The sequence below is a fragment of the Enhydra lutris genome, unplaced genomic scaffold (genome assembly GCF_002288905.1).
Source record: "Enhydra lutris kenyoni isolate GAN:26980312 unplaced genomic scaffold, ASM228890v2 scaffoldscaffold87, whole genome shotgun sequence".
NCBI lineage: Eukaryota > Metazoa > Chordata > Mammalia > Carnivora > Mustelidae > Enhydra > Enhydra lutris.
The window spans coordinates 422539-438519 of NW_019154171.1; the positions used below are offsets into that span (position 1 = coordinate 422539).

The window sequence follows — 15981 nt, forward strand, 5'->3', positions numbered from 1 at the left end:
GCCATATGTAAGAAATCATTGCTAAATCCAATGTCATAAAACTTGCTCTCCATGTATTCTTCTAAGAATTTTATACTTGTAGGTCTTACATTTAAGTTTGATCCATTTTGAGTTAATTTTTATATATGGTGAAAGGTAAGCATCCACCTTCATTTTTTTGCATGTGAAAATCCAGCTTTCCAAGTACCATTTATTGAAAAGACTACTCTTTCACAATTGTATAGTCTTGGCACCCTTGAAAGAAATCAATTGACTACTATGGTGAGTGCTGTGAATTGTGTAAGACTGAGGATTCACAGACTGGTACCCCTGAAAAAAAAAATACATTATATGTTAATTAAAACAACAATGACAACAAAAACAAAACAAACAAAAGAACCAAAAAAATCAATTGATCAGATATATGAGTGTTGATTTCTGGGTTCTGGGTTTTATTCCGTTGATCTACATATCTATTCTCATGGAAGTACCACACTAATTTGTTTAACATAGTTTTGTAGTAAGTTTTTTTTTTTTTTAAGATTTTATTTATTTATCTGACAGACAGAGATCACAAGCAGGCAGAGAGGCAGGCAGAGAGAGAGGAGGAAGCAGGCTCCCCGCTGAGCAGAGAGCCCGATGCGGGGCTCGATCCCAGGACCCTGAGATCATGACCTGAGCCGAAGGCAGTGGCTTAACCCACTGAGCCACCCAGGCGCCCCTGTAGTAAGTTTTATTATCAGAAAATGTGAGTCCTCCAACTTTGTTCTTTTTCAAGACTGTTTTGGCTTGGACGTAGGTTTTCATAGATGTTCATTAGCAGGTTGAGGAATTTCCTTCTCTTACTAGTTTGCGCAGAGTTTTTACGAGATGTTGATTTTTTTTTTTTTTTACAAGATGTTGATTTTTGCTAAAAGCATTTTCTTCATCTATTGAGATGATATCATGGTGAATTACACTTAGCTTTGAATGTTAAGCCAATCTTGAATTCTTGCGATAAACCCCAGTTATGATGTATTATCCTTTCTAATGTTGCCGGAATCCATTTGCAAAAACTTGGCTAAGAAATTTCATATATAATGTTCATGAAAGATATTGGTTCTAAGTTTTCTTGCAATGTCTTTTTTTAGTTTTGTTATCAGGGTAATGCTGTGGTTATATAATGGAAGTTTTTACTTCTCTTCAATTTTCTGGGAGAGTTTATATAGAATTGATGCTCTTTCTTTATTAAATATCTGGTAGAACCAGAATCCAGCATGGAAACTATCTGGGCCCGGAGATTTCTTTTTTTGGAAAGTTTTTAATTGTGAATTCAAATTTTAAAGTGGGTATAGTACTGTTCAGGTTATCTTTTTCATTTTGGTAGTGTACGACTTCTGTGGAATTAGTCCATTTCATATAAATAATCAAGTTTGTATGTGTAGAATTTTCCTAGTATTCTCTTACTCTCCTTTTGATGATTTTGTTTTTAAGTAATGTCTACACCCAACGCAGGAATGATATTTACAACCCTGAAGAAGAATCACACTTCTTCTGACCTACTCAGCCAGGTGCCCCTCCCTTACCCTCTTTTTTAATCCTGTGGGGGTCTTTAGTGATATCTTCTCTGGTATTCCTGATATTGGTAACCTGTATGTTTTCTTTCTCTCTCTCTCTCTCTCTTTTTGGCAGACTTATCAGATATCTTTTGTCTTTTTTTAAAAAAGGATTTTAAAAAAGGAATTTAAAAAGGATTTTAAAAAGGATTTTTAAAAAAATCATTTTTTTAAAAGGATTTATTTATTTTAGAGAGAGAGAGCTGGGGGAGGCACAGAGAAAGGGGGAGAGGGAGATAATCCCAAGCTGACTCTGCTGAGCGGTGAGCCTGATGTGGGGGGTTCTATCTCTGGACCCTGAGATCTTGACCTGAGCCAAAATTAATAGTGCGATGTGTAACCACTGAGCCACCTAGGCGTCCTCTGCCTTTTATCTTTTCAAAGTACCAGCGTTTAGTTTTAACGATTTTCTCTGTTGTTTTTCCATTTTCCTTTATTTCTGTTCCTGTCTCAATTCCTCCCTCTTCTTGCTTTGGATGTACTATTACTTTTATTTTTCTAGTTTCTTGAAACGGAAGATTAGATACTTGATTTTAGACCTTTCTTTTCAAAGAAAAGCAGTTAATGTTATAAATTTCATGTTTATCACTGTTTTAATTGCATCCCATAAATCGTTATCTTTTTACTTTTGTTCTGTTAAAATAGTTCTACTTCGAGATTTCTTCTTTGACCTGTGGATTACCCAAAGTGTATTGCTTAATTTCCAAGTATTTGGAGATAGTCCTGTTAATTTTTTATTTTTATTTTTGAGCGTGTAGCCCAAGGCGGGGGTTGAACTTAACACCCTGAGATCAACACCTGAGCCAAGATCGAGAGTCGGAAGGCTTAATCCACTGAGCCACCCAAGCGCCCCGTTATCTTTTACTGATTTGTAGTTTAATTCCATTATGGTCAGAGTACATAAGTATGACTTCAATTGTGAAATTTCTTAAGATTTGTATTGTGGTGGTATTATGGTGTATAACTGCAGTTATGTGTAAGTGCAAAAAACTCTGATTTTTTTCTCCAAGACCCCTGCGACCAGCCATTCCATGAATTCAGCCTAGGATTTTAGCTGCTTTCAGTGGGACAGACAGGAGGAGTCTCTAGCCGACAGGAGCCAGCCTCGGGTCTCTTCTGCCCTGTACGTGCGTCCATGGCACATACCTTCAGCCCTTCAGGCTGAAGCTCCTCAGTCACCTCATGTCCTACCGCGCCCCCAGGTTTTTCGCGAGCGCTGTGCGGAACCCGGGACAGGAGTGCCTGCGTACGGCGGAAATCCCGCCCCCCGGCGCCTGCGGTTGGCCATGACCGCAAGGGATGAACCCCAAGGAGGAAGATGAGCGATTGAAGGAAACAGGGGAGTAGGGAGGAAGGGCGAGAGGGGTCCTCTTTCACATTGGCTGGTCCAACGCAACAACCTCGCTGTGATTGGCTGGCCTGCGGGGGCGGTAGTCCGGAGTTGGTCCGCCCCTCGGGTCGCGAGAGATACCGTGATCACCAGCGCCGGCGGAGCCAGTGGCGGCTTGGAGGCTCTGTCCGCACGCCACCGAAAGGAGGCGGCGGGGCCTTTGCGCTTCAGGTCCTCGTCCCCGGGGGCGGCGAGGGCGGCCAGCCGCTAGGGCTGTGCGGGTCAGAACCCAGGGTACGGTCTAGCTGGGGCGCAGCGGGCGTTGGCGCGGCCGCCCGACCTGGGCCTGCGCGGACCGCCCGCGGCGCGAGTCTCGGGCTGTCTTTCCATTTCAAAGTGATTATTGTTTTGGATTTTTTCCGCCGACGTGCATGCTACTGTCATTTGTCGTTGAAATGTGGGCTTCCTGTCTCCTCTATGTGTTTACCTTTTGGATTTAAGGGAAGGGGATGACATTGTGATTTGGTCTCCGGTGACTGTCTATTCTCAAGGTCTCGCCGACGTAGTACAGAAACCAGGCGAATCCCGTGTGTGGCTCTTACCTGTATAGGAAGTAGGCTTTTTCTTCCATCCTCCTCCTTGTCTCTCTCCATCTTTCTCTTCCTTTCTCCTCCTCTCTCCCCCCTCCCCCACCTGTTCTCCTCTCCCATCTTTCTGTTCTTTTTGCCGCATTAAACCTTGCGGGAGGGTCTTTGTACAATTTTGAAAAGCTTTAGGTCTTCCAACATTTATGTTTTACTTGCAGGACTGACAACTGTGAGGGAACTGGAGAAAAGATGCCCTCTGATTCTTTCTGTTTGGCTGCCCAGACTCGACTTGACTCCAAATGGTTGAAAACAGATATACAGGTGGGGTTTTGACATGCTTTTTTTCTTGGTGTGTTCCTGCCTCCATATTTAAATTTCTGGTTAAGGTTTTGTATAGGATAAGTAAGAGGATGCAGATCGTATCTTGCATATTAGAGAAGCAAGTTTATTTCCTATAATTTAAAATGCACCTTTATTGTATCAGTTTTTATAGATTGTGTGTGGCTACATTTTAATTGCAGTTATGTGTAAGTGCAAGAAACTTGAGATCTGGTTATGCAAACATTTTTCATATTATTATTTTTAACAGGTCTGTAGTATTCTTAACCAAACCTTGTTGACTTTTAGTGATTGTTTTGAGATGTTCAGTTAATGAGGGGAGGAACATGTAGTAACGTATTATGTCCTGCAGAAACTCATTTCATGGGACGCTGTGTTTGTCTTTCTGGGGAGACAAGAATGCAGTTGAGGTCTTTATTTTTGTGACTGGTCTTATTAAGAGGAGTGCTCAGGTTTTCACATAAAGAATGTATGGAAACAAAATGTTGGCCTTAGACTGTCTATTGTTTTAATAATGTAATTGTAAGCTTGTCCAGAAATTATCAAGTAAATAATAGCAGTAATGTTTCTATAGACTTAAAAAAATTTTTTTTTACCCCAACTTAGTTTTCTTTGCAGATGGTTTGGAAAAACTACTTTTGTAACTCCATATTAACAGCAAAAAGAAATGTCTGAAATATTTCATAGTATATATGGCTTTTCTTTCTCTTTCCTAAGGTTAACCATTTTAAGTATTTTTCAAGTAACCTACATATTTCAATACAATCTTACATAGTGCGTCACAGTTTATGAAGACTCATATATTCTATAAGCACTTGATCATAGATACTTGTAGTGAAGTATTGTTACCTTTATTTATTTATTTATTTTTAAGTGTTGCATCCTAGTAGGTGTGAGAGCCAAGTGCTTAGAACTATGTTGTGGATTTTGGGATAGTTATTAATAATGGGGTAATGTTAGATTAAAGCACAAAGAATTGGGGCAAGAATTGGCATAGTAGTGACTGTTTGGTTTTTGTTTGCACGTTGCTTTTTATTTAACAGTTACTGTTTGTTTTCCTTTGTCATTTTTTTTTTTTTTTTTAAGTGTGGTCGGCGGGGAGGTGAGATGAGTAATTTCTTATTTCTGAAATCTTGAGATTCAGGCAAACTGACTTCAAGACTTCATTTTTTTATTAGTATTTGTGTATTTTGTAGAACTTGTTGCGGTAAAGAACTTTATCCAATGAAGTTTTTCTTCCTAATCATAATTGAACAACTTCTTAATATGAGTTTTAGCATCTTGATCTAAAACCAGTTTAATACCGAGTTGAGTGCCTATGATGAGTTAGGCAGATATAAATAAAAAGAAACACCACTTATGCCTTAGAGTACTTACTATTTTACTTTTGATTTATTTAGTGTAATATACAGTGCTTAACTCTTCTTAGACATTTCAAATATTAGTCAAAAGTCATCCAAACTCATCTTAGGAATACATGAAGAAGACCTAGGTTTGTTTTTGTTTTTGTTTTTTCATTTTATTTTATTTATTTATTTAACAGAGATCACAAGTAGGCAGAGAGGCAGGCAGAGAGAGAAGGGGAAGCAGGCTCCCTGCTGAGCAGAGAGCCCATGTGGGACTTGATCCCTGGACCCTGAGATCATGACCTGAGCCGAAGGCAGTGGCTTAACCCACTGAGCCACCCATGTACCCAAGACCTAGGTTTTGGAGTGTGCCCCAGCGGGAAAATGTGTTGTAGGTATTGAAGTTATTTAATGTGAAAAAAGTGATCTCTGACCTTGTTTTTATATAGTTTTTCCAGCATTGCTTATTAAATGTGAGGAGCAAATGTTGTTTTACCCTAACAAATGACTTTAGACTTAGTTTCACTATTTGGAATCCTTCTTGCAGGCACACATTGCAGATGCAAGCCTTATACTAACAGCTTTTACTCTTACTCTATTGGGGATATCTCTCCCAACTGGAGTGGGATGTGTCCCATTCCTTAGGTAGGGCTTTTGTATTGGGAACAGAATTGACACCTTAATTATATTTTGTGGGGTAGAAATGTTTCTTAGCCACAGGATTTAGCAAACTATTTTCTATGGCTATTTTTGTTTGAAATGCCTATGAAGAAGAAAAAAAAAAGAAATGCCTATGAAGGGGCGCCTGGGTGGCTCAGTGGGTTAAAGCCTCTGCCTTCGGCTCAGTTCATGATCCCAGGGTCCTGGGATCGAGCCCCGCATCGGGCTCTCTGCTCAGCAGGGAGCCTGCTTCCCGCCCCATCCCCCTCTGCCTGCCTCTCTGCCTACTTGTGATCTCTGTCTGTCCAATAAATAAATAAAAATCTTGAAAAAAAAAAAAAAAGAAATGCCTATGAAGGTTTTAGCGACTTTAGAAAGGAAATATTTTTGGAGGCTGTGACAACTTTTAATATGTGTATATTATAAAGAACACAAACACTAATCCTAGGCTTTCTTGTTGATAGATGTTTAGACCTACGATGTATTAGGTCTACGATGTTGCAACAAGGTGCCTTAAATGGAGTGGCAGTTGTATGGCAGCCATATAAGTGGTTTTTACATATATAATGCTTTTTACTTTTTCAGCAGTCTTTTCTGATTGTTGTGTGGAGTACCTTGTATTGTCATTTCCTTTGCAACTCTCTTGAAGAGGCAATAAAATAGAGCTAAGAGATGTTAGCTACATAATCACTACCATTACCATTCTTATATTTAAAGTAAAAGTCCTGTCTGATGTGATTGCTTGCTTCTCAATGGACCGAAAAGTCAATTAAGCAAAGAATCTATAAAAAATGGTATATGATACCTTAAAAGCTTTTTAATTCTTAAATCATATATGCACATTTATTTGCTAGTTTTGATGTAAGGCTAAGGGTGTGTCTTTGAGCATGGATCCAAGAATGGTGTTTTCTTTTTCTTGCATAATCAGTACTCAGATGAATCTCCTGCAGTTTCTATTTTTGGATTCTTTGAAGTAGAGCATGATATTAGATATGTATGATGCAATTTTTTTAACTTTTTATTTTGAAATAATTTATAGATTCAAATGAAGTTGCAAAGAAAGTAGAGAGGTCACTGTATACTCTTCATCTAGATTCTCCCAGTGGTTACATCTTATGTAACTATCAGTACAGTATCAAAATCGGGAAATTGACATTGGTAGAGTGTATGCAGAGTTCTGTGCCAATTGTGTAATCACACCACAAAGATTTCCTTCCTCTTGCCCCTCTATAGGTCACACCATCCTTCCCCCATCATCTCTGACCCCTGGCAATCACTAATCTGTTTTCCATCTCTTTAATTTTGCCATTTTGAGAATATCATATAGTATGTGACTTTTTTTTTTTTTAAGATTTTATTTATTTGACACAGAGAGAGAGATCACAAGTAGGCAGAGAGGCAGGCTCCCTGCCGAGCAGAGAGCCTGATGTGGGGCTCAATCCCAGAACCCCGAGACCATGACCTGAGCCGAAGGCAGAGGCTTAACCTTCTGAGCCACCCAGGCGCCCCTAGTATGGTTTTGTTCACAGTGTAAATGCCCTTGCAGTTCGTCAGAGTTGTTGAGTATATTAATAATTAAATTCGAATCATTTATTTGTCTCTTCTTCTAATCACTTTAGAATGAGTAAAGATAAAAGTTAAATTTTAAAATTAAAATTGTTAAATGTATATATTGTTACTTTATGCTTAGGATATCAGTAGATTAAAGAACATAAACGTGATCATCTTGGTAAATTCTATTCTCAGGTTTTCCAGTTGACAGATGAGATGTAGAAATTAAAGAATTTTATAAATACAGGTAACTTAATATTCATAATGACGTCTTCTGATTACTTTCTTATCTGTAGGATAGGTAGCATAGCTCATGTTTTTATTCATAATTTTGGCTATTTGTATTTTCTCTATATTTTGGATTAATCTTGTCAGGGATTTATACATTTTGTTAGTCTTTTTAAAAAAATTTACTTTTGTGGGGCGCCTGGGTAGCTCAGTGGGTTAAGCCTCTGCCTTCGGCTCAGGTCATGATCTCAGGGTCCTGGGAATGAGCCCCGCATTGGGCTCTTCTCATCAGAGAGTCTGCTTCCCTCTCTCTCTCTGCCTGCCTCTCTGCCTATTATGATCTCTGTCTGTCAAATAAATAAATAAATAAAATCTTTTAAAAAATTTTTTAAAAAAATTAACTTTTGGTTCTTAGAAAAGACTAATAATATTTATAAGGGAAAGATAATGAGTTTACCATCAGATCTAATCAGAAGACTTTTTTGGAGAAGAAAATTCGGTAACATATTTATGACTCCCAAGAAAAGAAAATGTGAGGCAAGGATGTTATGTTCTAGCAAAACTGACTTTTCAGGTAAAAAGGACACAACTTTATCAATGAATAAATACTGTTCCCATGAGCTCTTCCTAGAGAAGTATCTTTAGATGACCGAATGACTGTAGATTAACATGAAGTCTGATGGTGGTCATTACACCTGCAGTTATGTTTGGAACCTAGAATAAATGAATTTTAAAAGGGAGATAACATATAATAGCTGTCTGCTTAGACATGGTACATTATAGTAATCTGTTTTACAGTACCTAATCTATTAATCCTGTGCATTGAAGTTTTCACTTCAGTTGTATTTTTCATCTCTAGGTGTTCCATATGGGTCCTTTTCATATCTTCCATTTCACTTACCAGGTTCATAGTTTCCTATTCATGAGCATCGGGATGTATCTATAATGAGCTTTTAATGTTCTTGTCTGCTAATTCCATCATCTCTATCACATCTGGATTTATTTCTCTTATTGCTTCTGTCATTTGATTGATTGCTTTGGTCATGGGGTGTGTTTGCATGCTAGGTAATTTTTTACTGAATGTTGGACATTGTATATATTATGTTGTTCTGTGCTGGATTTTGCTTTATTTCTTTAAAGAACATTAGTTTTGTCTGGGATTCATGTAAGTTAGTTGGGATCAATTTAATTTTTTCGAATCTTGATCCTCAGGTTTGTTCAGGCTGATCTAGCACAACCTCTAGTCATGCACTAATTTATCTGCCTTCTTAGGACTCTTCCAAGTGGTGTGATAGGGGTCTTTTTCATTCTGATTGATGGAAACAAGTTTTTCTCAGACTGGGAATCATGGGGATTCTGCCTTCTACTTTCTAGTGCTTCTTTTCCCAGCCTTGGTAGTTTTCTCAGCCCATGCTCAAATCAGTATTCAGCCCAAGACTGAAGGGGTCCCCTCTGCCCATCTCTGGAGTTCACTCTTTCTCTGCAGATCCCCCTTCACCTGTTTCCTTGTCATTTTAACCTACTTATAGCTGATCTGTCTCCTTGGCTCTCAGCTCTATTTGGGTTCCCCTTTCCCGTGATGGATCCTGGAAGCTGCTTCTAGGCAGTAAGCTTGGGCAGCTGTAGGGCTTCATTCATTGCCCTTCTTAGGGATCATCGCTCTGGGCTGCAGTATATTTTGTTTGATTTTCTAGTTCATTATAGTGGAGAGGTAATTCATAAAGAAGTTAATCCTTCATAGGCAGAAGAAGCACAGGACTTCCTAGTCTGCTTTTCATCTCATTCAGTGCTCTTAATTATAGTTAGTGTATTTTTTGGTTCTCGAATTTCCGTGGTTTTGTTTAAATGAATTTTAATAATGTATAGTTACTTATAGTTATTATAAGGTATAGTTTAGTGAGATGCATCTATTTTAAATGTTTAGTTTCAAGTGTTTTGTATTTTTTTTTTTTTTTTACTTACCATGTTCTAGTTATATTGACTATGTCTCTCCTTCCCTCTGGGTTGACACCTAGCATGCCCATTGGTGACCCTTCCATTTCAGTCTTGAATGTAATGTTACACAACAGGGTGTGGGTTACCTCATCCCAGCTGCCTACCATGGAGCCAATGATATAGGCTACAAGGTGCTGGGGAGTAGGAGTTAGCCCCATGGACTGAACATTCACCTCTTGGCAAGGACTGGTAAGGGCACTGGTATTTTAATTCCTTTTTTTTTCTTCCCCCCCTTGGACTATTCCATGATTTCTTCTTATAAAACTTGTAGAAGAGTCCCACATGCTTAGTGAATGTGCCTAGTAGACAACCTTCTGTATCTTCTGTTCACTGTGGAGTAGGGGCCAGTGCAGTAAAATAGGAGTCAGCAAACTTTCTGTAAAGAGCTAGATAGCAAATATTTCTGTGAGTCCTCTGTTCTTTGTAACAATTACTTAACTCTGCTGTTGTCATGCCACAGACAATACATAAACAACTGTGTCTGAGTTCTAGTAAAGCTTTATAAATACTGAACTTTGAATGTCATCATTTTCATGTGTCACAAAATATTTTCCTTGATTATTTTTCAACCATTGAAAAATTCAACAACCATTCTTAGCTCAGGCGCCATATGAAATCAGATGGTGGGCCAGATTTGGCCTGTAGTCTAGGCCTTAGTTTGCTTACCCATGTGGTAACATATTGTGTCTTGTGCTTCGTGTGTTCTCTTGTCCCCCCTTCCCTGCCTCCCACCGCTCTGGGCTGGTGTCTGCCAAGTAAATCCATTGCTCAGGCTCTCCTTTTGAGGACAAGTCCATTTCTGTATTTCTGTTTTCTGCATCTATTCTTGATCTGTTTCTGTTGTCTTCTATATATTTTTTTCATTTTTCTGTCACATCATTTTGCCTTACCCATTATTTTTGTTTGAGTTTCAGATACTATATATGACAAATTACTGTGATCATTTGAGGCCCTGGGTGACAGTTTCCTCCTCTGGAGGAGATCTACCAATCCAACAGCACTAACAGTCCAAGGTCACTGCAGTGCAGTTGGGGGCTGAGATGATTAAAAACTGGGCTCCTTCCCTAGGAAGGCCATCTGCTTCTACCTCACCCCTACCTACTTCTGGTATGTGGCCCTTTGAAGTTTCATTCAAAGCATGGTGTGTTTAACAGGCCTTTCCCCCATGAGGACCCTGTCTGAAGCCTGTCCCTCAGCATCTCTGCTCAGTTCTTGGTCTTAGCTATGCTCACAGAATTGGCAGGTGCCTCTCAGGAAAGCAGCCTTAGGTTCTTTGCACTGTACTCCTCTCTTGGGTCTCAGGCTTTGTATTCCTAACCGCCCTATGTCTTAAAACAGAGGTAGTTTATGTTTCTGTCTGACCTCCCCAGTTGCTAAAGAAACCTGTTCTTAAAGTTTTTTTGGAGTTGATATGTTGTCCTGTGTTTAACAGGTGCTTGTTATTTTTCTGCTAGGCTGGGAAAAAAAGCCAGGTATCTTTACTTTAGTATCTGTAAGTATTTGAACAGATTACATATCAGGCATGTTTTAAAGATAAGTAAAATATGTGGAACATAAGGAATAACATGGAGGACATTAGGACAAGAAAATGAAAAGTGAATTGGGGGAAATTGGAGGGGGAGATGAGCCATGAGAGACTGTGGACTCTGAGAAGCAAACTGAGGGTTTTAGAGGGGAGGCTAGGGGGTGATGTGTGAGCCTGGTGGTGGGTATGAAGGAGGGCACATATTGCATGGAGCACTGGGTGTGGTACATAAACAATGAATGAACACTGAAAAAATAAAATAAAATAAAGTAAAACATTTTCTAACCTATAAGTTAATCAAAATGTCACTTAAGCATTTGGTATATTCTTTTTTGGATTCTGTTACATAATTATACAGTTCTGAAGTAATCATTTTGTCTATTTTTAAAAATTATTTTATTTTTGGGTGCCTGGGTGGCTCAGTGGGTTAAAGCCTCTGCCTTCAGCTCATGTCATGGTCCCAGGGTCCCAGGATCGAGCCCCACATTGGGCTCTCCGCTCAGCGGGGAGCCTGCTTCCTCCTCTCTCTCTGCTGGCCTCTATGCCTACTTGTGATCTCTCTCTGTCAAATAAATAAATAAAAAAAAATTTTTATTTTTAAGTAATTTCTGCACCCAACATGGGGCTTGAACTTACAACCCCAAGACCAAGAATTGCACACTCTACTGACTGAGCCAGGCAGGCACCCTCTGAAGTAGTCATTTTAATAGACTAACCCTTGCCCAATCCTGTTTAGTGTTTAAGTGTCGGTAGCACCAGCAGTAGTAGTGGGGGATTCATTGGCTCTCCCAGGCCTCTTTCGTGCTTGTGTGGGTGATGTTGTGGTGTTGGTGAGAGAAGAACAAGCTTGGGCATAAGGCCTTTTTCCAAATCCTACTTCTCATAGCCTCAGTGTTGTGTGATCCTGGTCAAATAATTGAGCCTCTGAGTTTGAGTTTACTGTCCCTTAGAACTGGGCCTGTTAATACTCCTCTTATTGTCTGCTTTTCAGGGTGGAAATGACTTTACCTGCTATGTCATTTTAGAGGTATAAAGTAAGACTGTGAGAAGAAATTCGAAAAGGAACCTAAGACCAAGTAAACTAATTAGAAGCATCTGGATTCTGTCCAGAAACAGCTAAAATTTAAAACCTGTATCATTACCCATTGGGTATTTTTAAATGTAAGTTAGCTATTAAAGAAGACAAGTTAGGGGTGCCTGGGTGGCTCAGTCTTTAAGCATCTGCCTTCGGCTCAGGTCTGGATCTCAGGGTCCTGGGATCGAGCTCCACAACAAGGCTTCCTGCTCTGCTGGAAGCCTGCTTCTCCCTCTCCCTCTCCCACTCCCCTCTTCTCCCTCTCCCACTCCCCTCTCTTGCTGTCTCTCTCTCTGTCAAATAAATAAATAAAATCTTAAAAAAAAGAGGACAAGTTAATAATTGTTGTACAGATACTCTTAAATTCCCAGATTGCTAATTTTTATTTCCTCTACAGTGCTGTGATTATTTTTGATTTCCTGGCTTTCTCTTTGGGATTCCGTGCTTTCCTTCTGTTGCTCTGGAATGCTTTCCCCTAAGCCTCATCTTTGCCTTCCACATCCTAACTCTTTCATGCCCTCCTCCAGGGAACCTTGCTTTGTTGCCTTTGTTCCTCTTTACTCAAATCCTTAAGATGCCCAGACCATTGTGCTTTTAAATGGTGTTTATTCAGGTCCATGGCTCATTTACATCTTTGTGTCCTCAGTTCCTAGGAGGCTTCTACAGTATGTGTCCCTCAAAATACCCAGGCTCCGCCTTCCACACAGCTTCTGCCCTACTTTGCTTCCTCTTGACATGATAGTAACAATTCTTGTTTCCACATAAACTGGGCTTCTTCCTTGACTTATTCTTTAATTCATGTTTGTTTTTCTTTTTTTTATAGCTCTAAACACCAAGGTTATTCATCCTGGACTGTATCCAAAACCACTGATAGAGTCACTTCATGGGTAATCCCAAGGTGTAATCAGGGTTGAGAATGTTGGTTACTCTCTCTCTTTGGACATTGGCATTTCCACCAGGTCACGATCTATATCCCATTTGCTGATGACTCCAGATTTGAATCTCTAATTTCCTAATTAGTGTCTTTAATTCCTAATTAGTGTCCTAATTCCTGACGCTCTGTTAAGAACTGGATTTGTATTTGCAGTGTGTGTGTGTGTGTGTACACATATGTATATACATATGTGGCCGTGCGTATGAGTGTATGCAGGTGTGCGTGGGGAGAGGTTCTCCATGCTCATGTTCATAGTGCAAATCTGAATCATTAACACTGAGCTGGTTCTTTTTTATCTGATTGTGTTCCCTGTCTCTTTTCACATCTGATCTGTCTCATTTGATCTGAAATGTCTTAGGTACTTTCCTTATCTTGGCTTAGGCTGTCACCCTTTTTTGGGGAGACTCTTGGCAGAGGCCTCCTAAATTCTTTTCTGTTTCTAGTTTCTTCCTCTGCATCCATCTGTTGCACTGATACTGAATTATGCTTTAAATTATGCTCATTTATTCCCTGGACCATCTAAAGATGGCATGTAACTGCCAGGGTACAGCACGCATGGGGCTGTTTAGTCTGGTTCCTATTTGCCTCCCATCCTTATGTGGTTGTGTGGGAGCTGGACTGAACCCTAGCAGTATTAGCTTTCCTCTTACCTGAATGAGCAAATGAGCCAAGCTTTTCCATTCCCTCACTAAAACACAAGGTTGTGCCTCACTCTTTACTTTTTCCCTGCCAGTTGTATCAAGAGTCCTCTGTTTTAGTTCTAAGTGTGTTTATGGCAATTATCTTGTTAGTGAGGTGAACACATAAAATATGTGTGCTGAAAGAAAGCTGTTGCTTTTATGAAAACTAAGTTGGATGCTGAATTGGTTTTTTGTTGCTATGTTAAAAGTTACTGGCCATAAATTTAGCAGCTTAAAAGAACTCATGTTTATTCTCTTTCCCAGTTTCTGTGGGTCAGGAGTCTGGCCAAGGTTTAGCAGGGTCCTCTGCTTTGGGTCTAACAGGCTGCATGTAGTCAGGGTGTTAGCCATGCTGTGCTCTTATCTGGGTTCTCATTGGGTGCTCCTTGGCAGAATTTAGTCCCTTGCAGTTTGGGAACTGAAGTCATGGGCTCCTAGATGCTACCTCTCTGCATAGGTAGCCCATGGCAGCTCCCCTCTTTGTGACTGTAGAAAATGTCTCTTCTGGATGGCCCCATATTTTAAGGGCTTTCACCTGATTAAGTAAGGCCCCAGGATAATCTTCCTTTTGATAACTAGAAATCAACAGTTGTGGGGCGCTAATTGTATATGAGAAATTCCTTTACCTTTACCATAGATGGAAACAAAACCTGGTCACAGGTGTGATGTCCCATTTTATTCTCCACGAGTCTTACCCACACTCAGAGGGCATTACACAGAGTATGGGTGAACCACTTAAGGGCTGTCTTAGAGTTTTGTTTACTACACGTGCTTTGGATAAAAGTGAGATGCTAAAAAAGTTACTTGAACAGGTTAGGTAAAAGAGAACTATAAAGGATTGGGGAAAATGTCTTAAAAGTCTGGAGGAATTCTATATTGAGATTACTGACAGAGTGCCCCTTAATTCTTGCTACATTTAAAGAACTGGAGGGGTGTCTGGGTGGCTCACTAGGTTAAGTATCTGCCTCTGGCTCAGGTCATGATTTTGGGGTCCTGGGATTGAGTCCAGCGTTGGGCTTCCTACTCAGCAGGGAGTCTGCTTCTTGCTCTCCCCTGCTCGTGCTTGCACGCTCTCTTTTTTTCTCTCAAACAAATAAAATCTTAAAAAAAAAAAAGTAAAGAAATGGAGACTGGAAATAGTGGATGCTTCATAAGGGTGGTGCATGCTGGAATGATGACAAGGAATGAGTTAGTAGACTTACAAATAAAGGAAAGGTGCTGGCCTTTCGTTAAAAGATGGCCAAACAGATGTGCCTATTTTAGTGAAAAGTGTTTTGTGTTTCTGATAAGAGGGCTTCTGTTGTACCTACACTTTTCAGAATGGATGCCTCATCTGGGTGTCTACCATGCCCTTGCCCTCGTTGGCTGCTTGCTCTGGGGAGCCTTTTCTGACTCCTAATACTGACAAGTGAGAGTACTTCTGTTTTATGTTTTTTTCTTTGAATATCAGTGTGGACTCATGTTTTTATTTACTTTTGCAGTCCACTGCAGTTATGTATTTTGATGCTCAAATTGTTTTAATTTTGGCCAGTAGAATTCCCATAAGGCCTTACACAGCTTTTTTTGGGGTGAGGGTGCAAACACAAAATATTCTAGGCTCATCTTGTTTGCCTTGACCATGACATCAGCCTTTTTTCTCCAAGAGCCCAGGTTTTGTTTACTGGAAAGTGAGACTTAAAAACTGATGTCTGGGGGGGGCGCCTGGGTGGCTCAGTGGTTTAAGCCTCTGCCTTCGGCTCAGGTCATGATCTCAGGGTCCTGGGATCGAGCCCCGCATCGGACTCTCTGCTCAGCAGGGAGTCTGCTTCCCCCTTCTCTCTGTCTGCCTCTCTGCCTACTTCTGATTTCTCTCTGTCAAATAAATAAATAAAATCTTTAAAAAAAAAAAAACCAAAAAACTGATGTCTGGATTCTGGGTGTACTCATTGCTCTCAGTGTCTGTCATTCATTCTGGGTCCTTCCCAAGCAGTTTTGTTCAAATGTAAATTTGTAATGATATTTCCAGTCCAATTTGTTCTTAAAAATGTCCTTGATTTTTTATCTCTTTTACACTTAAAAGCTTTGTTTCTAATAACACTAACATAACTGTTATAAACATATGTTTTATTTTGTTAACATTGCTGTATCACACAATATATATGAGATAGTTCAAAGATT

At 39.8% G+C, this 15981-nt stretch overlaps 1 protein-coding gene across 1 annotated transcript in view; it reads left to right on the top strand.

Annotated features, from left to right (window-relative positions):
• The first annotated feature begins 3060 nt into the window (after positions 1–3060).
• LOC111161922 (E3 ubiquitin-protein ligase HERC2) overlaps positions 3061–15981 on the top strand; it is a 232403-nt gene continuing 219482 nt past the window's right edge. The window contains exons 1-2 of the mRNA XM_022525994.1: positions 3061–3135; positions 3710–3812. Of these exons, the coding sequence (XP_022381702.1) occupies positions 3741–3812 (72 nt within the window). The 5' untranslated portion in view covers positions 3061–3135; positions 3710–3740. The remainder of the gene's footprint in view (positions 3136–3709; positions 3813–15981) is intronic.